The following is a 25,302-nucleotide window of genomic DNA, read 5'->3' as shown; positions in this document are numbered from 1 at the left end:
GTTCATACAAATTATTGTCATTTTATTGTAATAATAAGGCTAATTGTTTTACCGGTACTTTATTACAGAACACTGTGATTCTGACTATGACTTAATGAAAGCCACATTTTGTCGCTCTAGTGATGTGTCGAGATGCTCACCTCTGGAGCCTGAGCACAGATGGCCATGAAATTGGCTAAAATCTACACAATTGATATCTTATTTGAAATATGTTTTGGCTCTTTTAGTCTTCCAAGACAAAATCCTTGCTTGGCCAGGGCCCAGGCCAGGGATACTTCGGACATTACTTGTTTGTGGTTGTGAACCAGTATGTGTCCTACCCAACAACAGGGTCTAAATTTATCAATGGAAGAGTAGGGAGACCACCTCAACCAAATGTGCTAGTTATATTGTAACTAATACTCATACATACTCTGATGGGATAAAATAACAATGTATTCATTTAAATAAGCTCCCGATTCCAGCTTTAACTAATACAATTTTAAATGTATTTAATTTATATTGTGTGCATCACTAAAGTTTTAAGTGATGGGGAATCGCTAATAGTAAACAATATTGCTGCTCTTGAACGTAGCCCCATTTGGAACCTGTCCGAGATTAGGTCCCACAGCGTCGGGTGTCGGCAGATGACGACCGACAATTGGCCTCTAATGTTGATTCTTACGCTTTTCCGCAAACCGTATCCAAAAAGTAAAGGTCGTCCCCCTTGCTCTCACATGTTAACATTTTCAGCGGGCAAGAAAATCTACCTGACGGGTTGAAACAAGCGTTTAAATCGCTTTTTCAGTCAGCCTGTGGCCAGTCAACCCCCCCGTCCGCATGCGCAGTACTGCTCCCGTAGGATTGCATTGGGAAAACATGGCACAGGCTAACTGAACTCTTGAACGTTGCCTCGATTGCTGGTTGTTGGTCCTCCACGATCCCACAATGCATCGCTGCCCTGTGCTTTCTGCCTGTGTCCACGTCAAAGTTGTCAACCATCGCACCCTAGAAGCCGATAATGGCTGCAGTTGAGGTGGCATTCCAGTCTCCACAGGCGCTGTTTAGTTTCGAGCCGGCTTCAAAACCATCGTCAAATAATGCGGATAAACATTACCGATGATGCGAATAGCAACATAACCTCGCCACCCAAGGTTTCTGCCGTTTGGTCGAGCTAGAATGGAGTTTTGCTTGCCTGTCTTGACATTACCGTACACGGCGTACGAGTTTAGCCTTATAGACCCCGAATGACAGCGTATGTCAGCTCTAAAGGCGAGTTGGTCGACCCAACAAAACAAAGTGTGTATCGTTGAACCTAGAGGTGTTTCTGTGGTCGAGAATCGATCTGTATGACCTATAGCTAACGTTGTAAACTCGCCAGCCACGGTTAGGCTAGCTAGCTTAGTTTTTTTTTGCCTTTCTTTGTTTTTGTTTTGTTTTTGACTTTCACCGAGATGTCATCGTGGCTTGGTGGGCTTGGCTCTGGCCTCGGCCAGTCCCTTGGCCAGGTGGGGGGAAGCCTGTCATCCTTCACGGGACAGATCTCTACGTTTACCAAAGATATGTTGCTGGAAGGGGTTGAAGAAGTAGGAGGTAAGACACTCACATCAAGAGCTAGCCTGGGATCAAGACTATCATACTGTATGTATTTCATCGAGTCTGACTTTGTCAGACTTGATACAATACATATATAATAGTCTTCTTGAGCCAAGGCTAATCAAGAGCCAACAACATGCTGCAGTCCTGATTTTGTACATTTGTGCTTTCATGTCCCATATTGTATATTGTTTTCCATGTGGAAAAACATGCAATACAACCACTGGGGATTGAATTGATACACAGATGTTTCCACTGGAGTCACTGTGTGTGACTGCAGTGGAAACATCTGTGTATCAATTCAATTCAATAACTAATACTAGCCAGAGATAATGGTTTGAATTGGAAACCAGGAACATGATGAGGCTCTAATTTGTGATGGCACCAAGAAATATTCACTGTATGTTGTTCTGTAGAAAAATACCACTTTCTCCAGTAAAAAGCATTCATTCATCCAAAAAGCTGTTCAGCTGTTTAAAGCAAACAACTTGTGCGAGATAGCCCAAAGGAATGTCACAAAAAGAACTTTGATCACAGATCTCCACCTCACAGGCATGACACAAAAAAAGTTCATAGGGTCAATCATGTCCACAGATAAATTATCTGTACATTTCATCGAAAAGTGCCTTTGCGTGCAGATAATACAACAATTTGTATCGGACAACTCCAGAATGTTTGTGTCCTCAGCCAAGCAAGATTTCTGTCATGTGAACCTGGTTCAGAACAGAACTGAGTGTTTGAGCGAGAATGTATTTGTGAGGAGGAGGACGTTCTGTCCTGTCCATTAGAACAGTGAATCTCAACCTTTTCTGCATCAGGGCCCAATTGAAAATGTTGAAAGTGTTGTGTACTGTAGTTACCTTGCCATGATGTACCTCCAAAGGTGGACAAGAAATAAAAAATGTAATTGCTCCATTGATTAGAAAATGATAATTCAAATTATGCTTCTCATTGATTTACATTGATGTACGGTGAAACAGCTCTCAAAGTCACTCTTTTAGCACATAAACGAACACAAACAAAGCTGATTCAGACAATCTAAAACATCACCAAACCCAGTACTGTTTTTTTTAAAACCTATTTCTATTAGGAAGAAAACCCAGACATCGACTTATCCGGATCTTAAAATAGTAAAATCAACAGGAAGTTGACATTTTTATTTAAAAAAACAAACCGTACTGGGTTTTGTGATGTTCTATGTTGTCTGAATCAGCTTTGTTTGTGATTGTTTACAGGCTAAAAGAGTGACTTTGAGTGCTGTTTCAAGTCAATGAGGGGCATATTTTGATTGATCAATGTCTAATCAGTGGAGCATACATTTTAGATTTATTTTCCACCTTTGGAGTTACATCACGTCAAGGTAACTACACAGCCCAAACCTCTACCAACCAAAGTGGTCTTGCCCTTTAAGTTCCTATAATTTCTAGAGGATTCACAATGGGCATATTAAAATGTGTTCAGAGCTACTTTCTGGTTGTTAGTAATACTGACTTTATAACGCATGCTGTTTTAAAATCAAACCACAGATGCTACCACCGAGCTGCAGGTGTCCAATTCCAAACTGGTAGAAGTGGAGTCTGCTTTCACTGCTCAAAAGTTGGAGGTCAGATTCTTAAGTCTATATTTGTATTTGAAATGTAGTCTCTACCCTACATTTTTTAATATGATAAATCTATAATTTTCTGTGTCTGAATGTTAATGACTCACCTTTGCTCTATCTGCTCCAGCATGAGAGATTTAAGAAGCTGCATGCAGAACTGGAAGAGAAGTTGGAGGCCTCAGAGATCCAGATCAAACAGCAGTCTATGGAGTACAGAACCCTATTGCAGCAGAAAGATGTACGGGATTTTACATTTACATTTCAGGCATTATGCTAATGTTTGTTTACATTCCAAGAAGTGGCCATATAGGGGTCGTAACATGCTCTCATTCCTAAATTTAACGCAACAATGGAAAAGGTTTTGATTCTTTGGATAGGCAACATTACACGCCATAGAAGAATGCAAGGGTGTGATGTGATATGTTGTTCGACAGGTTGTGATGCATATAATCTGTTATGACGAACACAAAAGAAAATGCACCGAACAGAACATTAAAACAAAATCACAAAAACGTTTGTTACTATACAGCACTGCAACCTAAATCACAACTCAACTATACTGTATAGTGTATACTGTATGTCAAGATGACATTCAAGTCAAGCTGAAATGAAAAATGTCTTTTTAACCCTTTTAGAGCACACACTCTCTTATGATGGGCACCTGTTTAACATGTGCAACTTATATAAATATGTATTTATTTATATAATAAAAAGCATGACATGCACGCGTCAATCAATGTTCCACACAAAAATGTATTATCTCCTCCTGGTCTAAGGTTCATCATTGTCTCCCCAGGTGGAGATCAGTCACCTCAAAGCCCGTCAGAGTGGCCTACAAGAAGAAGTGCAGAAGATGCAGCAGTCGGCACAAACGGCTTCCATCGGCGCCGCCGTTCTTCCTGTCTCCACTTCCTCCACAACCTCTACCTCATCCTCAGCCTCCTCCTTCCTTCCAAGACCCCCGGGGTCCCATCATGGCTTCCATGGGGACGAAATGGACTTCAGCGATGTCCTCTGGTCTCAGCAGGAGATCAACCGGCTGTCGACAGAGGTCATGCGACTGGAGGCTGAGGTGGCACACTGGAGGCGTGTGTCTCAGGTCAGCTGGTGGTCTGTTAGTGCACAGCTTAAGCCCAATTTATACTCGGTTGTTAGCTTATTAGATCAGCTATTATCGGTCGTACGACAGAGCATATATTGGACATTAGATGTCAGCTTAGTGGGATTTGATACATAAATCGATTAGTCGATATGAACCAGGAAGTTCAGGCAGTTATAGGAACGTGTTGAAAGTGGATTTGATTAGTGGATTTTGTCAGCTATTATTTGGCTCAGGTCTCCTTTTTTAAATTGCAGGCATCAAATTCATCAGGAACTGGAAATGGCGACCAGGGTGAGATTATAAAACTTCAAAGGATTATCAAGGTGAGTGTGACTGCATTTCAGTTTTCCACTGCCACCCAAATCGCAAGTTCTAAAGCGGATAGTTCCAGTCCTTGATTCTGATCGCCTGATGTTGTTGTAAAACACACAGCTGGACTGCATGTTTAAAACAAGGCAGATACTATGATGCGTACCGTTTGGTACCTTCCATGCTTTTGCATAGCAACTTTCTTGTTTGTGTGGGCAGTCACGGGGAATACTTTCTTGTAGAAAGTATTCTTGTAATGAGACAAAATTAAAAACAGTTTCAATTGAGAAATCTCTATGATTTTCCATGGCAAACCACAGCCTCTCGTGGTTTATTGCTTTATTTCAACCCATGGAATTAATTTTAAAGACACCACACGTAGATGACATAACTATTGAGACGGGGACTTAATAATTATGACTTTTCTCTCACTGCTGCTTTGGAACAGGAGCTGCGAGAGGAGATGAGCCGCGAGGTGGACGAGCACCAGCATGAGCTGACGGCTTTGCAAGATGCCCAGCGGCAGAAGATGGCTGACATCTCCCGGAGACACAGAGAGGAGCTGGCTGAGTACGAGGAGAGGATAGAAGAGTTGGAGGAACAGCATCAGGATGGTGAGAACGTTGGAAGTGGACACATTGGGGTAGATTCTGTGTGTTTTTCAGCCCAACTGAACAAGGCATTAAAACAGCTAAATGCTAAATATGTACCAGAGGAGCAGCTATAGAAGGGTTAGACGTTATAATTGGCGAAGTAGAGACATTATGATTCTGGGTATCTTACTGGCCCAGTGGAATCCGTGGAACAACCGCATTGTAGTTAAGGCTCATTGCTTTGCTTTTGGATTTTATCACAAGCGAAGCAAAGTATCAACACCACGAAATAAACAGAAAGATAAATAAATAATAAAAACAACCAGCGCTAACTATAGTGGATGTGAATTTCTAATTAGGTTTATTCGGCTTCTTTCCACTTGTCTGACAAATGCCAATGCAACATGTCAACATGAAAGGATCTATTTTCCAATTCTGAATTATTTTCTGCCCAGGTGGTGGTCAGGTCACAGGATCACCAGATTCCTCCAAACTGCTGGAGCTCCAGAGCACCATCCAGTGTCTACAGGAGGAGGCACAGGTGCAAGAGAAACATTTGCAGGAGCTCACCACCAGCCTGGAGGAGGCCAGGAGAAAGCAGGCCTGTCTGCAGCTGGAGAAAGATGAGACCCAGGGTGAGAACAGTGAGCTGCTGCAGAACTACACACGGCTGCAAGCCTCTGTCTCAGAGCTCCAGACAAGGGTACAAGAGCAAGAGGGCAAAGCTTTGCACAAAGCCCAGCTGGACAGCGAGATCCAGGGCCTGAGGAAAGCTCTCGCAGGTATATTTTATTATCTTTGTGATTCTGCCGAATGTTATATTGTAGGTTTAGCAAATCTGGTACAGGTAAGCTGGTTCAGGATAGGTGAATAATATGTAATTGTGTGTCTTACCATTATTATATCTGATGATTTTACTGCACTTGTCATTTTTTTATGAAGAATACAAATATAGTTTATCTGAATCTGCAATTAGGGCCATGAAAATGTCTTTCTTATATACTATACCTTTGAAGGTTGTTATACATATACTGTATACATATCATATACATATTCATCTTGGGTTCAAACTTTTAATAAAATATTTCTTCAACTTACATCTTTCCAGGTGCAGAGCAGGAAGTATTGCGGCTAAAGAGTCTTGCTGAGGCAAGTGTTGATAAGATCACAAACAAACAAAACTAATGCAATGTCATATTCATGGTGCTAAATCTTCCTAAATCTTTCTTTTCCTAACTTCCTAAGTAATATTCTTTTTTTTCTAAGACTGAACCAAAGGAAGAAGTAGAGCATGCAGATATATTGGAGCTGAACACCATCATTGGAACAATGAAACAGGAAAAGGATTTTCTGGAACAGGAAAAGGTCAGTGTTTTTTCTGTATTGGAACCTACACAACCTTAAATGATATAATACACTTCTCACCATGCAAGTAAGTAAGCATGTAAAAAAAAAAGTCAACGTTCTACCAAAGTCCTATGGCCACTTGAGTTGATTTGTGTGATCTGTGTTAGATGGAACTAATCCTTTAGTTAGTCTATGAATGGCCCTGTTCATGGTCCCCCCCCTACGGAGTGTTCAAATAATTTATATGTTGTCAAAACAAATTGCTCCATAAAATCGTTTGACAGCCCACTCTCCTTTTTAAGATATATCATATATCTTTTGGTTGTCATTGTTTTTTTTCTTTGCCAGCTAAATCTGCAAGAGAGACTCAGAGCGGCTGAGGAGAATGTATCTAGTGGGGGAGGTGTGGGAAGGAGTGACCTGGAGGAGCTGGAGGACCTGAAGGTGGAGCTGGAGAAGAGAGAGAGAGCCCTGAAGGACACACAAGATGAACGAGACACTTTGATGGCCGAACTGGAGGAACTGGATGGGCAAAACCAGGAAGCCACACAGGTTTGACTGACTAAAATAATTTGGACCATGAGAAATTGTGTGTACTCAAAAACATATGCATGTTTTTTTAATATACTGCATTGATTAAACAAATATATAAAAATGGCGCCTTTGTGCCTAAACCATTCAATCATAATTCCAACCTCATCTCTGTCCGTCTCAGAAATGTATTAAATGATCTAAACAAACAAAAAATCATAATTGACACAGAAGAATTTGAAACTGAAATAAGCCTGTATTTACTCCATTTGACTGCAGACCAATTTTCTCCTTTTAATATTTGTACTTGAACAAAACTTTTGTGATCGCAACCATGTAAAGTACAGAGAGAAACTGATTGGCATGTCCTTCTATGCTTTGTTTTCCTTGTGTTTAGCATATGATCTCAGTGAAGGATCAGCTTTCCGGGCAGCTGAAGGACGCTGAGGTTGAGGTGACCAGACTGTCCACGGAGCTCAACGTGGCCAAAAACCAGGCAGGTGCCTTGGAGCAAGAGCTGGAGACCCAGAAGGAGAAACTGAGCCAGAGTGCTTTCACCCTCAATGACCTGCACATGAGCAAGCAGCAACTGGAGAGCACAGTGAAGGAGCTTAAAGACAAACTGGGGCGTGGGCAAGAACAGAGCAAGGAGGCCCGCAGAGAAGCCTCTGAGTTGAGGAAAACCCTACAGGAGAGAGAGGAACATCTGTCTGCCACCAGGGCAGAGCTGAGTCAGGTTGGAGAGAGAGGAGGTGAGATGGACGGGGGGAGAGAGGTGTTGGCAGAGAAGGAGGGGGAGCTGTCAGAGCTGAGGAGAGAGCTGGCCGAGATGAGGAGCACCCATGAGAAGGTGATGTCAGAGGACTTTGAAATGAAGATGGAAAACCAGAGGTTGAAGGCGGAGGACGAGCTGACTGAGGTTCAAATTGAAGAGCTCGGCAAGCAGTTGAGGGAAGGCCAGATGGCTCTGAACAGGACGGTACGGGAGAAGGACACTCGTATTGAAGCCTTGAAGCTAGAGAAGGGCCAGCTGGAGGGAGAGTTGGGTCAGGCTGAGAAGGCACTAACAGAGCTGACTAAACAGTACCAGCAGACCATCGAGGAGCTCACACGGGCCCGCTCCATGGATGCCTCTGCCTTGCAGACGGAGCATGAGCGTGCCATCAAGATCAACCAGGAGAAGGACCTTGAGATAGCCCACCTGAAGAGGGACATAGAGCAGATGGCATCTGACCACAGAGACACAAATGAAATGCTCTCCATCACAGTCGCCGGACAAAAGCAGCTGACGGACCTGCTACAGGAGAAGGACACTTTTATGGACACGCTTAAGGAGAATGCTGCAGAGCTGCAGGGGGAAATGGAGGACCGCATTTTCGTTGCAAACAGGGACGTTTTAGCCCTTAGACAGGCGCTAGATGACAAAGACAAACAGCTGGGCGGCATGAAGGAGGAAAACAGTCACCTGAAGGAGGAGATCGATCGCCTCAGAGACCAGCAAAGCAGGCCTCAGCCCCTGGCTGAGCCCAGGACCCTGGATATTATTACTGAACTGGAGACTGAGATCACCCAGCTTAAGTCTTCCAGGGACGCCCTGGACGAGGAGGTCCAAACCCTGAGGAGAACCATGGAGGAGCTGCAGGCTTCTCTCCTCCACTCCCAACAGTCTCTCCAAGCACAGCAGAGTGAGCTGGAGCAGGCCCACTCTCGCCAGGAGCAGACAGCGCTCAACTACAACAGGCTTATCCACGCCAAGGAAGAAGAGATCGCCCGGCTCCAGCAGGCAGTGGACAGCATCACCGAGCACCGGGGACACCCTAACGACCCCCCCGTACAGGGGGTAGTCATCCTCCAGGAGGACAAGACCCAGTCTCTAAATGGTGAGAATGGCAACGAGAAGCATGACTTGTCCAAGGTGGAGATAGAACGTCTGGTTAGGGGCATTAAGGAGAAGGAGAATGAAATCAACCAACTCAGTGAGAAAAATCTCTCCCTGGCCAAGCAGCTTGACCAGCTGTCAGGGTCTCGCGACGAGATGGGCAAGCTCTCTCAGATGGTCCTCCAGAAAGACCTGGAGATCCAGGCACTGCACGCCAGAGTCTCCATGGGTGGAGGACTTAGTCAAGATTTCTTGTTACTCCAACAGCAGATGCACGCCTATGCCGTGGAGAGGGAGCAGGTGCTGGCCGTGCTGAACGAGAAGACCAGGGAGAACAGCCAGCTTCGCTCTGATTACCATCGCATGATGGACATCATGGCAGGGAAGGAGGCGGCCTTGCTGAAGCTCCAGCAAGAGAACCAGCGCCTCTCCTCCATGAGTGACCCATCAGGAAGCCAGGAGATGTTCCGGGAGACCATCCAGAACCTGTCGCGCATCATCAGGGAGAAGGACATCGAGATTGACGCCCTGACCCAAAAGTGCCAGACACTGGTGGCTGTCCTGCAGTTGTCAGGAGGGGAACCTGGCTCCGCCTCCGGGGGTGGAGGTGTGAGCAGCAACCAGTTTGAGGAGCTCCTCCACGAGAGAGACACACTAAAGCAGCAGGTAAAGAAAATGGATGAGTGGAAGCAGCAAGTGATCACCACAGTGAAGAACATGCAGCACGAGTCAGCCCAGCTGCAGGAGGAACTGATCAAACTGCAAGGTCAGGTCTCTGCCGACAGTGACTGCAGCTCCAAGCTGTCAGTAGACTACACCCGGCTCATCCAGAGCTACGAGCAGAAGGAGAGGAAGCTTGGCGCATTGAGCCAGGAGCTTGCCCACGTTCAGCACACCATCAGTCAGCTCAGTACCACCAAAGACGCTCTGCTGGGTAAACTGGACAGTGTCGCACAGTATCCAGATGTTTCATTGTCTCCCCAGACTGCCGGGACTTTCCTTGCAACGGAGGCCCCTCTAAGCCACCAGGGGTCAGCGTCATCAAACAACGAGGGCCTGCACAAACAGATTAAGTTGCTGCAAGCTCTGCTGGCCGAGAGGGAGGCCATGATCAGGACTCTACAAGAGAACAACCACCGCCTGTCCAACTCTGCGTTAGCCTCGGAGAGCGAGCAAAGAGGCCAGGCGGAGGAGGCTCGGCGGGTCAGAGAGAGGCTGGAGGCACTGCAGACGGCTGTCAGAGAGAAGGACCTCCTGATCAAAACCAAAGGAGACCAGTTGAACCAGGTCAGCGAGGCGCTGCGCAACCGCGAAAACGACAACGACGTGCTGAAGCAGGCAGTGACCAACCTGAAGGAACGCGCCCTGATCTTGGAGATGGATGTCAAGAAGATGAAGGAAGAGAATGAGATGGTGATTGCACGCTCCCGGGAAAAGGAGTCAGAGTTCCGGGCGCTGCAAGAAACCAACATGCAGGTATCTCTCCTGCTGAGGGAGAAAGAGTTTGAGCTGAGTGCCGTGAGCGAGAAGGCCAGCACCATGGAGAAGATGCTAAAGGACAAAGAGCAGGTCAGTTAATTAACACGAAATTAATTGTTATTCATATTTATACAGAATAGAACATTTTGTGTTCACATGTGAAAATGAGCCCATGCCTTCATTAGGGCAAAATAAAAAGTTAGAATAAATGCTATGTAGAATAAATACATAATCCAACACAAGCGCCTACATATTCCAGTTGATATTTGCAAAATGTGAAATTCTTGATTGATTGTTTGGGGAGAAAATGCATCAAGGATGTAATTTCTGCTCACGTGATGTTTAAAGACTTTCAACACTCGCCCCAACCAACCAAGCATGTGCAGTCCGCTGACCCCTTTTCTTGAGACCATCTCAAGACCTTATTCTTAGTAATAAGCATAATTTTGTACTAATCATCAGATTAACACAGTCTTTAATTGGTTAATTTCTTGTCTAATATTTCCTCTCTGAATGACAAATGTGAAATACAGGTGGTTGTGATCTCCTATATGAATATCTCACACAGGGTAAGTCTGGGGAGCTCAACCAGCTGCTCAATGAGATGAGGTCGATGCAGGAGAAAGCTGTGATGTTCCAGCAGGAGAGAGACCAGGTGATGCTGGCTCTCAAACAGAAGCAAATGGAGACGACAGCCGTAAACAATGAGGTAGGTTGGTAGCTAGGATCAACAGGTCTTTGCTTATACCTATTGTCACAGCTCCTACGTGGGTGGGGGTTGGATGAGTATTGAGTCAAATACATCCTTCTTTCAACAAAGTGCTCTTGTAGCAAGGCACTTCATCACCCAAATGCTTTCACTAAGCTACTTGTGACAGTTGAAGGCTGTGGTTGCCCTGGGCGGCTCCTTGGACTGATGTGCATGCATGTGTGATTGTATGTTCAGGTGTGTAATTGTAAATAAGATACTAAGTTAAAATTAAATATTTTGAGGGCACTATTTGGCTCTTGAGAAGTATTCACTCTAAAATACACAGTCAAGTTTTCAATGTTAATTTAATAATGTTTAACCTACAGTGTAAAAAATTTGGTTCCATTTGAGTTAAGACTTTTAGGAGTTTACAATGCAGAACCTTTGGTATACACTTTGCGTTACTGCTACCTTTCACATCAGTGTTCTTTGTCCTCCTCTCAGCTGCAGCATGTGAAGGACAAAGAACAGCGTCTGAACCTGGAACTGGAAAGGTTGCGCAACCACTTGCTGGAGATCGAGGACTCGTACACCCGGGAGGCTTTATCTGCAGAGGAAAGGGAGGCAGAGCTACGCAAGAGAGTAGCCCTTCTGGATGACAGACTGGCCACTTCCTCCAGTGCAGTGGAGAATGCCAGGTTAGTGGAAGACAAATTATTTCAGTGGTTCTCAACTTTTTAATTTCAAGGACCCCCACTTTGTTATGCATTATTAGGCCACAGACCCCCATACATGTGAGAGTGCAAAAAAAGACGGATACAGATTTGTTTGGGCGGCCACAGCTGAATGGGTAGAGAGGCCACCTGGGAAACAGAAGGTTGCAGGTTGTGTCACTATTGGCCCATTTGCCTGGTGGCCGGTGTTCATTTCTCACACTGTCCTGCTCCAGCCAACAGGCTAGCATGCAGGTGGAGTCTCTACAGGACCAGCTGAGTGGAGTGGTGAAGCAGAGGGACGAAGCACGGCTCCAGCTCCGCATCTCCCAGGAGCAGGTCAACCAGTATGCAGTGTCACTCTCCAACCTGCAGATGGTGCTAGAGCAATTCCAGCAAGGCAAGTTGGTTCCCTGAACTAGCAAATCTCATACTTTAAGCAGTTATTTACAGTACCTATGGAGTGTATTAGTCTTGTGACACTAAAGTGTAAATGCTGTTAATAGTTAAAGTGGATATACTGTAAGAGTGCAATTATGTACCGTTTCACACATCATAAACCTGACTTCACTAATGTGTTCCAAATTTCCAATATTTTTTTTTCCCGAATGCTTAAAATATGCGTGATAGTTAATTAGTCCATGTTAACTTCTGTAAACATGGAATAATTAACTTAAGTTTGTTCCTGTAGAAGAGAAAGCCATGTATTCATCAGAGCTGGACAAGCACAGGAAGGAGAAGGACGAGTGGAGAAGGAAAGCTTTGACACTGGAGGACAAAGCTGCTGCGCTTCAGGTACAAGACCAATCAGAGAAACCAAACACCACACACTATTTTTACCGCGTGTCATTGTCATTACCACAACAGACCAAAGCCTGTTGTGGCAATGCAATCTCATTGAAGAACTGTTGAACACTAATGTATACTGTAGGACTTCATAAAATAAGCCCCAAGCCATACTTTATTTAAGTATAATAGTCTACCTGCTATATAAAGTGATGGGCGGGCAAATATGCCCATAATGGACTGGACATTTGCATCAATGTAATAACCCTGGCAATAACGGGTAATAACAGTGTACAATGAGTAACTAAAGTTTTCTATGCAAGCGTGTTTATTGTACACTTTAAATCTCTTTTTTCTTTTTGGGGAAAATCGTTAACCAGGTGTCCATATTTTAGGCAAATACTTTCAAAGATTTTCAAACTTTTTCAAAAATAGCAAAAATGCCCAATCTACAAGCTGTAGAAGGAAAGTTCTGACAGATCTCTTGTAGATTGTCTTTTTTTTTGCTATTTTGAAAAATTAAGAGGGTGTTCCTTACTGGTGCTATCCTGTATTTTTGTCAGGTGAACTTGGATGAGGCCAATGCTGCCCTGGATTCAGCCTCTCGCCTCACAGACCAGCTGGATTTCAAAGAGGAGCAGCTTGAAGAACTGAAAAACCAAGGTCAGACTTGAAGCTGTTTTCAAGAGCCAAACCCTGCAAGTGACTTCTGAAGTGCAAGTGAATGATTGGGATGTTAAAAGATTATCTTTGAATAGACTTCTGTAATCAGGATTCTTAATCATGATTATTAGTATTTTAATGATTAATAATATCAGGGCTTCAGAATGCACCCATTTTCACATCACACCTATCCAGAAATAAAAATGTTCAGTGGTAGCTCCAGTGCACCTTAAATTTAGCATGTCTGTATATGTGTGTGTACATATGTGTTAATGCACCTAAATTATACGCTGTTGCATGTGAAACTAAAAAGTTAGTTTGGAGCCTGAATATTAATCTCATATTAGCATATTGACTATATTTCAACTACATCTGCTCTAGTGCTCTGAGTGAGAGTTCGGTATTGCTGTCATGCCAAATTCTATAATTATTAGTTGTGGAAGCTAAAATCACAATATGGGATTGCACACAATTGTGGCGACTAAAACTGAGCTCAAAGTCTTTACAGCAAATGGAAGGTGGTTTCACTAAGCTGTAATGAAATAAATAATGTTGACGACTGATTTATGCCTCAGTTCAAAGACCACGGCACCCCCATGTTCTGCTTTTGTTTAAGATGTCATGGATGATATGCGTTTTTTTAAATCCCTGCCTCGCTGGCATTCTCTAATGGCATGTACATTTTATACCTTGTTCTGATTGCCAAATAGTCTTTCAACATTGAATAATGGGAGGGATCCTTATACTATACTCAGAGAGCCATACTATGCCCAGCCTTTAGAACGCATTGGGTTCAGTTTTGTTAGCAGGGACATTTGTTATTCTGGGTTCTTATCAAAGGCTAAAATAACAAAAATAGAATCAATCAAATTACATCAACTGTTGAATTCTTATGGGGTAGATTTTCCCACATTTTTTTTTTGTGGTTCTGTCAGTCTACTGATTTCCCACTATCAGCTTTAGACATGGCCATGACATCACAAGAAATTCTCAGACATACTTGTTTTGTTTTTTTTCCTAAATGAAAAGCATGGTTTGCAGTAATGTATAACAACATGAAACATGATTTGATATACGAAAACGTTTACAGAAATTGTCTTAAATGGGGCTTAAGTCTTTCAAAGTTCAGTTTGAGTGTATTTTATATTTATTTGTTTGCTTGTTCATTGTATAATTCAAATGTATTATAAAATGTAAAAAACCTTTTGACAAAATATCAGTCAAAACATTGGTGGGCTAGGGCTCTCCAAATCTGGCATTGGTTTTGGACTCTTACCAGACTGAACAAACACCTTGACACACATCATGGATTGGCAATGTAAAGTGCAGAAAGCAAGGGGGGAGAGTCTCTTCGTTTAACACGTTTATGTCTGTAACACAGGTGTCTAGTGGTAATGTGCCAACTGTCAACATGTTCTGATCTGCAGTCTCACTGATGACAAAGTCTAACTTTGGAATGTCTGCTCAGCAAATATGTCAACGTTACCGTCTAGAAATTAGTCCTAAATCATACGCACATCTGAGAGTGTGCTTGTATGGACACGTGGACACATCTATGTACACACATGTATGCGTGACGTGCAAATGTGATGATTTATTTTGTTTGTTTGTACTGAATGTGTTTTTTTTGTGTGTATCTATATAATATTTTCTGGCCACTAAGGTTGACCTTTGTATTGCTTGATAATGTTTGCTTGAAATTCTTATGCCGTATTTATGCTTTATTAAACGTACATCTTGTCGCACATGAAAAATGGCTGATATGCAAACTCACAATGCAGCGCACTGCGACACGCTTTGAGCTGTAGATCGGCTATTTTCTGTGCGCAAGTATACATGAATCATACTTTAGTGATCTGTAAATCGTATTCTATGGTTGCACATGTTGCAAGTTGTAAGTAGTTTTTTATATGACCTATAACTATAATATAAGTGTGTGTGTGTGTGTGTGTGTGTGTGTGTGTGTGTGTATTTCTTGCAGTGGATGTGAGACAAGAGATGTTGGAAGAGGCTCAAAAGAAGTTGGTGAACCTGCTAAACAGCACAGAGGGCAAAGTAGACAAGTAAGTGCAGCAGCAATCCTAACTGGAATAAAACCCACATTCCCTCAGGCTTGTTTTATATACTTGGTTGCGTGCTGCATTGCACGGCGAAGTGTTATAAGTTATTTTCAGTGCGCAAAACACTGGAGTGCAACCAAGTATAAATCAGGCTTATATCAGCTGAACTGAGATTATAACTACTCACCACATACTGATTGTTATTGGACTCTTAAGTAAGTTATGGTTATATACATTACTGGGCGTAGTGCCCAGTCAAATCTTAAGAGTTAAATTAGTACTGAGGACTTTACTGTGCAGAAGAGAGATACAGGTGGGGCAAGGGAGTGGCATACAACAAAGCCCAGAAAAGATTTGAACCCTTAAAAGAGTAGTTCACCCAAACTTATTTTCTATCAATTACACACCCCATGAAGCATTGAGTTCATGGAGATTTTATTTGTTTTTGTCGCATTCCTAATTCAATAATTTGATGACCCAAGAGTCTCCTACTGACTGATGACCCAGTCATCAAATTATTGGCTAAGGAATGTTACAAAAACAAAACAATCTCCATGATTTCAAGGCTTCATGGGGTAGATAATTGATACAAAATAAGTAATTTTTTGGGTGAACTACTCCTTTTAATGTCACCTACAGTATTACTGTAGGTCAAATGATGACTGGAATTATTAATCAGTAGACTACTTCCTTGCAACGTCCCCAGTTGGAGTCCAGATTGAGACCACTGTTGCATGTCCTTTGTCCTCTCTGCCTTCAATTTCTCTCTACACCGCCTCGTCTAAATAAAGCAAAACAGCCTAAAAAATAATGTAAAAAAAAGAGCAAATAAAGGATGAATTTACACACAGGGATCAGTACAGTATATAGTAACTTAGCCTAACTACAGTAAGATCTGACAAGCACCAACAATATAAGCAATGCAGACATCACACATAACACATACAATACTACCATTTACCATATATGTTGGCCTACCCTATTCTTGCTTTCTGCTCTATATAATAATCTCATATTTCAATATAATGTATCACTTCTATGGATGTGTGCCGCTAGTCGACTAAACGGTTAAACAATGCTGCCCCTTCTAAATGATTACTAATACTATATGGAGATCCTTGATGTTATCAATATGACGTCATAGTGCTACTACCTTCCCCAACGTAAACACACAGCATGCAGAGTGTTGGATAATGGAGTCTTTCAGAATGTTTGCACGAGTACATGTCCAATCACTGTCATGGTTTTCCCTGTATAGATTTCAAGTGAGAAAGACGATTTTCTTGTTGTCTGAATGAACTCATTTTGCTGAGATTTATAAGCGTGATTTCATGCTGGTTTGAACTTAGCAGACCAACAATCAGATCTATTCTGTAATGATCTTGTCATCACATACACATTTTAAGTGATGTCAAAATGACTAGAGCAAGCTTGTGAGTTGTAGTAGCACTGAAGAGGGGATGATCATTTCAGAATAAACTGAAGCAAACTCAGTTACGACAGTCGATTGGCAGAAGTAAGCAACTGTCAAAGTCGTCTGTTACTTATTATTCTGTCACCAAGGGCTGAGGGGGTGTTCACATGCAATACAGAGCGCACAACAGTGCCCAAGGGACTAAACCAAACAAATCATCTGTGTTTTAACGTAGAATAAAATAATAGGCCTTAATGTTGCTTAGGATATTTCAGATTACCCCAAAGTGCATCAGGACAGGTCTCTACCATCCATACCTAAATCTACTTTACACCCATGCTTCCAGTAGAAGTGATGGATAAGTGTATTCCTCACAGCTATATAAAGAAATGGAGAGAGACCATCATGTTGTCAATGTAGAATTTCATCACAACAACTCTCTTGTTGGTTCCTTTCAACAGAGTTCTTATGCGCAACCTGTTCATGGGCTACTTTCACACGCCCAAAACCAGGCGTGCCGAGGTGCTGAGGCTCATGGGAAGTGTGCTGGGCTTGACAAGAGAAGATGTTGACCAGGTGACTATTCAATTTCACACCCATTACCTTTAGGGCTGTTTTTGGCAATGAATATTGGAACATAAAAATAAGAATAAAATGTTTTTCTATAAAGCCTATTTCTGTAATATGCAAACAAATGAATGGCAAACACAGATATGTGTCTCATAGGAGAGCTGTGGACACAGAAACCTGTCTTATTTTTTATTAACGCGAGAACAATGGCTTCCATTAGCATGCTAACTTTCCAGGAATAGAAAGCGTGTAGTTTCTATTATCTTGCATTTCCCATCAATGATGTCACTGGACACGGACTGAGTAGACATAAATGGTGCCATATTATCATGAGCATTAGGGAGGACCAATTATATGAAGACATGTTGGAAATGGGTGAAGTCGTCCTTTAAAGGTTCTGTAAGTGTCTTGGTTAAAACAAAAATATCTTAAAAAGTTAAAGCTCTATATTCTGATAGTAATCATGGCTATACTTACTTGTACTTGTTCAGAAACCAGGGTCTCCCAATCTCTAGTAGTTTAATAAACAGAAATTTCCTTTTGTGGTGGGTCACCAATTTCATCCAATCAGGAAAGAACACCCATTTATCAGCTTCAGTTTTATATATTTTTCCAATTCAACATGTTCAGCAAATTTACCACATGTTTATTAGCTTCGTTCCCAGCGTTTACTCATCTGCGAAGAGAAAAGCCTGGTCACGACCTAAAGCAGAGTGTCTATAGGGGTGGAACTGCCGTTGTACGTAGTTCCCCGGAAGCTGTCTTTTTCGACCACTCGTTTCATTCTCAGAATGTAAACAGATGTGTAAAGCGCCAACATCATTTCCTTGGGCGGTACTTCCGCCAAATCCCGGTACTTCCGGTTAGACACTCAACCGGCTAGGTCTTGCCCAGCGTGCATGTTTATTCTGTATCCTCTATGAGTTCTCTCACCTGATTAGATCAAGTTGTTATCCTGACCTGTAAATGTATTTTCTTTTTACTAAAGAGCTGAAGAGACAGTGAGACCCCTGTTAACACTGATCACACTATAGCAAGCAAAATTACTTACACCACCTTTGATTTCTCATTCATCACATGCACTTGAAACTTTTTCAAATATATACAAATTGAGACTCCACCAATTGTCCCAGTGCCTGGTCAGTTACATTGTACAGTACCGTGTTCATTTATATCAGGTCACTCTGACCGCATGCAATCTCTCCTTGTTGTCACTGTTTTTTTATAAGCGTTTGATCAGCTCTATCAGTAGCCCAGTTGGGATCTTCTCCTGAATATGAACATGCGGTGGCCCAAAGTCAAATATCAGCCAAATACTATATTCCCAATTCCTTTTTTAACTCCAGCAGCCACTGAGAATCCAGTCGTAGCTTAGCGCGCTAAGCTCGGCATTTCCTCATCCAGAGTTTGCTGGCAGGAGCTGCATGGGACCACATCCAACTATTCCCAGCATATTACCCAACTGCCTTAAAGGAAAACAGCTTGAGAGTAAGGGGCAAATGTGATTACAACTCCTCAGAAGACCCAGTTTTATTGCGCTTGAGGTTGTTCCGCTCTTTTGTTGTTGTTGTTTTTTTGTTTTTTTTTACTTCTCCCTCATCCTGTTAATGCTATTGAAATGTTCCACTCAACTCATGTTAACAGGCAGCCAAGTGTCCCAGAAAACCAAGCTGACTTTTTCAGAAAAACCCTTGGTGGAGAAACACTATCCTGTTCTTCTTTTTAAAAGATCACACTTTGTTCAGATCAGATTTGTTTTAAATTCTTTAAAATGTAATTCGTAGTATTCTGAAAAGTAATTAAAACAATATTTATTTAGGTACTCTTTTCAGAGATCCAATTTTACTTTTGAAATGGCTGAGGGAAGCCCAATTCCAAAACACTTTTTCTGCCAACTAAATAAAGTTTTCTGGAACAGTTGTTTTGGACTCACTCCTCGTATTGTTCATACGGTGTATCTGATTATTGACGACTTAACACTCCTTGAGGATATTTGGCTTAGCCCTTAAAAGTTATTTGGAACCCTGATCGCTGACATCATCGACTTTGGCAGGATTCAGCCAACCTCCTGGAAAGACCCCATGCATAGTATGTCCCATGAGATCACAGAGCTGACAAGAGCTTACCATAACGTTTGTGCCATTTATGGCCCCTTAAATGATCAATAGCAAATGTCTAATACTGAATTTGTGATTCTTTTAATTTATCGTCTCCGCCAGGCCGGAAAGTCAAAGGCTGTACGTGTGTGTGTCTTTGATCAGCTAATCTCCAGCACTGTTGGACAGATTGGCGTGAAACTGTGCACGCACACTCCCTTAAGGCCAGAGCAGAACCTCTGCCCCAAATTCTTCACATCGGTGCCACCAGGAGGGAGACGGTTTCAAAACATTTTTTAGCGGTGCCAACCGCTCTATACGTGGCTTTGACTCGGTGTCTGTGTGTGTGTCTGTGTGTCTGTCTGTGTGTCTGTGTGTCTGTGTGTATGAGCCCGGGATGAGCACGGCAAAGAAGCAACACATACAAACACACACACACACACACGGACTTGGAGATTGCCTATGCCATCTCTCCTCTCATTTGCCACACGTGCCACCGGTTATCAAAGAGGGGTCCAGGGACCCCCAGGGACGTCCGCCCGTATGAGCACGGGATGAGCACGGGATTTTAAACAGCTATAACTCCAGTTTGCAGCATGCCACCAAGTCCAAATTTGGTATGTGGACTTAGACCACCAATACGGGCCGAGCATGAATTGCTCAAGCCCCGCCCCCTCTGTCGTCCCATTGGCTGGCCTTTAAACAGCCATAACTCAAGTTCGCAGCATGCTACGGAGTACAAATTTTGGACATGGACTAAAACCACCAATAGGGACAAACTGTAATTACTTAAGCCCCGCACCCTCTGTCTGCCCATTGGCTGGGCTTTAAACAGCCATTATTCCAGTTTGCAGCATGCTACCAAGTACAAATTTGGTAAGTGGACTCAGACCACCAATAGGGACGAACTGAAATGAGTTAAGCCCCGCCCCAAAGGCACCGCTTCCTTCACACAGGGTGTGATTTTTTTATACTACTACAGATTTTGTCTGGCCCGTTTTGCACAAAATGCCACCAATCATGAATCATTTTTACTACTTACTAAGTCGACTACTAGTCTCCTACAGATTTAGTCCAAAACTCACACAAATCGGCACAAATTATTACTAGGGTCATGTGACTATTCAGATCCCATTTCAATTGGATATGACTGCCTACCAAAGTGTGCGGGCCCTGGGTAGGAAACCCGGCCTGGCGGAGACCTGCCCTTGAGGTGCCTTTTGAGTATGGCACTAAAAGAGCCTATTGCGTCACCAACACTGCTCACTGCAGCATAAGATGTGATAGAACTAGGCAACTTCCAGATGTGAGTTTGTGAATCAATATAAGCTTCACTTCCCGTCCAACTAGTTCCCCAGGCTGTTGTTGTAAATGAAAATCTGTTCTTAGTCAATTTAGTTTTGGTCCACTGGGTTAAACAAGGTTTCACCTCAAATTTGAATACATGGTTACGATGACCTTGCTGCTTAATTACTGCAATCGATGGTGTAATGTTCATTCGTCCACTCTTTCTTGACCCCTGTCATTCACTTCTCTGCAGATGTTGGAGGAGGACGGGAGACAGGGGGTCACTGGCTGGGTATCCAGCTGGCTGGGAGGCAGGGGAGCACAGAGTGTCCCTAACACCCCCCAGAGGCCCACCCAGAGCCAAGGCTTTAACTCGGTGAGAAGACAAGAGCAAGAAACCTTCTTTAGGATGAAGTTAACAAGCACACTCGAGAACACACATTCTAGAGAACACATTTTAGAACACGGACATTCTAGAACACAAACATTCTCAAGCACACTATAACAGAAGCACACTGTAGGACATACACTTTATTGATTCTAGAATGTGTATGCTTGTGGTTTTCAACGTTGTGGTCCTTGAGGGGGTTCCAGGGGGTCCCCAGATAAATGACTGATAGTTAATGTTCACCATGATGACACAATAATTGAATGTATATACAAGAACTGATATTTTATCTCAGTTTCACTGATATCTTTATTGTTTCTTCACTGTACTAGAACACATGCATTCTAGGACACAATACATTCTAGAATACACATTGAAACTCTAGACCACAAACATTCTAGAATATACACAGTCTAGAACACATGCTACCTGGCTGGGAGATCTCAGTGTGTGAAAGCTGGGAGAACCCAGTCAGGGTTCTTACCCATTACAAATGGGTAAGATCCCTCAAGGATCGATCCTAGGCCCTGTTCTATTTTCATTATATATAAATAACATTGCTTTATCCCTAGATGGTTGCCACGCCCATTTCTATGCAGACGACACCATCATTTACTGTATTGCTGATTCTGTCCAGCTTGCAACTGAGAACCTGCAGCTCTCATTTAATGCACTCCAAGATCTAGACATGCTAGAATCTAGAATCTAGAATATACTCAATGTAGTGTGTGCGTACACACACACGCCCTGTTGCAAATAATTATTTTTGTTGCACAACTACACATGCGTAGTACACACACTTCTCTACACACACACAAACACACACTCGACTCACTCAATCCCACACGTCGGTGCTGTACTCTGACCTGTGTTTCCTTTTCCTGTAAACTGCAGTCCTTCTCAGAGATGTTTGTCAAATTCCTGGAGGTGGAGTCCTCCCCCTCTCTGCCTCCTCTAACGCTCCTCCATGACATCAAACCCCTGAGCGCTCCGCCTCCTGGGAGGACCAGCAGCAGCTCTGCTCTCACCTCTGTTACAGGTACAGCCACACTCTGGGAGCAAACACAGCCTGCATGTTTCCTTCTCTCATGTCAGACACGTCAAGCAGGAGCCTGCCTCACAAGGCTGCAGACATGTCAGGCTTAATTTACATCAGTTAACCATTATTTCTATTGCGATTGCTTTGCTTTTCATGCTCGTTTTTATCTCCGCCAGGCAGTATGCCAGGGCCGGAGATTTTGTTTTCGCCCCTGTCTGTCTGTCTTTGCACGGCTAATCTGGGAAACCATTGGACCGATCAGTGCTAAACCTTTTATGCACACAGCTGGTAGTAGACCAAGGAATAAGTACCTCCACCCCAAAATGTTCTAATTGGCCTCATGGTGGCACTATACCAGCCCACTTAACATTTTAGCGTATAACATCATGTATCATATAGAGTTTTTATCCAGGCTATAATTGGCTTCCAAAGTTTTCGGTAGGGGTCTATGTTACACAAAAGGCCAAAAAACATGGACACATCGTCCATCAACACCAAATTTGAATCGCATATTGAAGGACCTCTACACAAGGCAGAGTCAAAAGTGATTTCCTGATAAAAGTGATATAGGACCACAATGCAAACAAGTCCCCTGGACTTTTTTGTGTAATCCTTTTAGCCTAAATGTCTGACTGTACCTTGTGCTGTTTACATTTCTGACTAATAAAGTATTCAATCAGTCAATCAATCAAATTCACTTAGACCCTGAGGGGTTGCCACAAATGTGCCAAACATCACTTGCAAAAATGTGCATCATGTTTACCTTTTTGTTCTGTGAGCAAGCACATGAAGCTTCATTTAGCTTCTAAACTTTTCTAAAGGATCGAGGCCATGTTTGGTTTCTCATTGCAAGTTATTATTGAATGTTAGATTTATTTACTGTACTGTATCTAAAAAGTAGGACTGGAAGGTAACTGATTACAGGTACTCATTCTATTCTATTTTAACATAAGTAGATTTTTGTTTTATATTGTAATGTATTGTACTCTCTTACTTTTGGAAAGACAAGTATTAGAGAATAGCACAGTTATATGCTGTTATTATTGGAAAGTAAGAAAGTCATCCATCCCATCCAACTTGGTGTTGAGGATGTGCAAACATGCATAAGTCACCGTACAGAGAATAGAAACTAATCTAATGAATGTTGCATCAGGTGTTGCAGCAGGTAGCAAACGGGCCGGCGAGTCCAACCCATTCCTAGCCCCCCGTTCTGCTGCCGTCCCCTTGCTGAGCTCAGCTGGTGCTGGGGCCGGAGGCGTCGGAGGTCACCTGTTGATGAAACCCATATCAGATGCCCTGCCCTCCTTCACACCCGTGCCTGTCTCTGTCGAGGCTAGCGGGGGGGCTGTGCTCAAAGACCTGCTGAAGCAGTGATTGGATCCAAGTGTTTCTGTGTGTCAGTTGAAGGTCTCCTCTCATGTCAACTGATGTTGGACACTACATACTTTACACTGGAAAAGATGTGGTGGTGCTGTTCTTACTTGAAGTGTTCTTGCTATTGGTCTGTTCCAAAGTAGTGTTGGTGAAGAAGGTGTGGCTATTTCTCAAACTAAGTAACCACTTAGTCAACTGTAGTTGACCAGAGTCCCCCAGGGCTGTATTCTAGGGATCTCCCTGTTATTGCTCTACACAACATATCTTCCCCGACAATAACCGTTCTACAGGGGGCTCACAACGCAACATGTTGTGAGCTTGTAGATCTGCTATCTTTGACAACTGTTTGTCTCAGAATAGGGACAGTGGGACACAAGGGTTCAAGTGGATGACAGTACAGGTTAAGGCGGCTACATTATAGCACCACCTCACTATTTTCAGTGTAACAAAACAAGCATTGAGAGAACACTAACCAACACTGCTACTACAGTACTTGCTGCTCTTCGGTTTATGGCTGTGAAGTGATGACTTGAGCAAACACACAGCAAAACCCTCAGTGTTAATTCAACTCTGAGAGAGTAACAATGGATCCTTGTGGGTCCATCGGTCCCCTCTTATTTGGGAGGGGACTAAAATCAACCTGAAATATTCTGAGGAATTTGATTTTGATCTATTGCTGTTCTATGCAACGTTTGTTTTGCCCTTTACACCATCTATGGATGTGTTTTAGCCACATCAATGTTACATTATATAGGCATCTGGTCTGTGTACAACATTAATGATGCATTCAGTAAGCAGGTGACTTCCTTTTAAAATGGTTTTGTATTCAGAGTGCAATGTATATGTACATTTTAAAAAAGAAATGCTTTTTGATTATGGGTCAGACCAATATGTTTTAAGTTCTGAACGCAAGTGACCTTGTAAACTAATTGTGTGCTGTGCAATACACACAGGTGTGCAATACAAAACATCGCCTGTGTTTGCAAGAGAAAACATGCTTGCCCCAGTTCCTGCATTTGAGAGCTTTATTTCCCTTCTCTTTTGAGTTTCTTCTTATTTTTTTTTCCAAATTTTAGACATAAAGTATAATCTGTCTGATGCAAGGCTCGCTTGATAGTCTTTTGGCACCAGTAGTGATGCTTAGAGATTTATGCGGTTCCCTACATCTGTTAAAACCATACAGACGTTTCTGCAAAATGTTGTATTTCCTTAGATGGCCAGACTGTGATATAGTGTTGTAATTCCAGCAGTAATTGTGGGCTGTGGTTGGTCAGAGGATCCGACTAGGAGACTGCTCTTATGCATAAATACAGTACTGTTATATAGTTATATAAATATATATATGTAAATTGAGTGGCGTTTTTCATATTTATGGGGCACTTAGGAAGTTCGGGTTCTGTCCAAGTGCCTATACATTTTTTGCAATTTAGATAATTGTATGATTTGGATTGTAAATGGTTAATATAAATATATATTTGCAAATGTAATAACTGCACATTGAAAATGATTTACATGAGAAAGCAAGCCAACAATGTAATAAATAATAGCTGCTCAGCATTTTTGTATGGACATCCACAATCAGCAACCATAGCAGAAAAAATGTTGCAAAGGGTTTTTCCTGGAGAATTGACTAAATGTAACTGTAAAATAAGGTTTTGTAGGTGTTTAATCAGAAAATTTAAAAAGTGTATTTAGATTGTTAACTTTGGAGGATGCTTTGAAGTACCACCAGTCTCTGAATTGGGTATTTTGTTTCAAACGAATAAAGGTACTAACTGCCCCCCCTTACTAAGTATCTTGTTGTGC

At 42.6% G+C, this 25,302-nt stretch overlaps 1 protein-coding gene across 1 annotated transcript; it reads left to right on the top strand.

Moving 5' to 3' along the window:
- The first annotated feature begins 971 nt into the window (after positions 1-971).
- trip11 (thyroid hormone receptor interactor 11) lies at positions 972-25,275 on the top strand. The gene is made up of 21 exons (XM_084045524.1): positions 972-1,572; positions 3,102-3,178; positions 3,303-3,413; positions 3,972-4,274; positions 4,532-4,600; positions 5,035-5,200; positions 5,635-5,961; positions 6,288-6,328; positions 6,446-6,544; positions 6,875-7,078; positions 7,455-10,505; positions 10,984-11,124; positions 11,611-11,804; positions 12,056-12,219; positions 12,511-12,614; positions 13,169-13,268; positions 15,250-15,331; positions 17,204-17,318; positions 20,949-21,071; positions 21,978-22,122; positions 23,276-25,275. Exons 1-21 carry the CDS (start codon positions 1,434-1,436, stop codon positions 23,494-23,496), a joined length of 5,976 nt encoding a protein of 1,991 aa, XP_083901650.1. The 5' UTR covers positions 972-1,433; the 3' UTR covers positions 23,497-25,275.
- Positions 25,276-25,302: the final 27 nt, after the last annotated feature.

This window comes from Gymnoscopelus microlampas (genome assembly GCF_963454915.1).
Source record: "Gymnoscopelus microlampas genome assembly, chromosome: 20".
Classification (NCBI taxonomy): Eukaryota; Metazoa; Chordata; class Actinopteri; order Myctophiformes; family Myctophidae; genus Gymnoscopelus; species Gymnoscopelus microlampas.
This window is presented reverse-complemented; position numbering and strand designations above follow the sequence as displayed.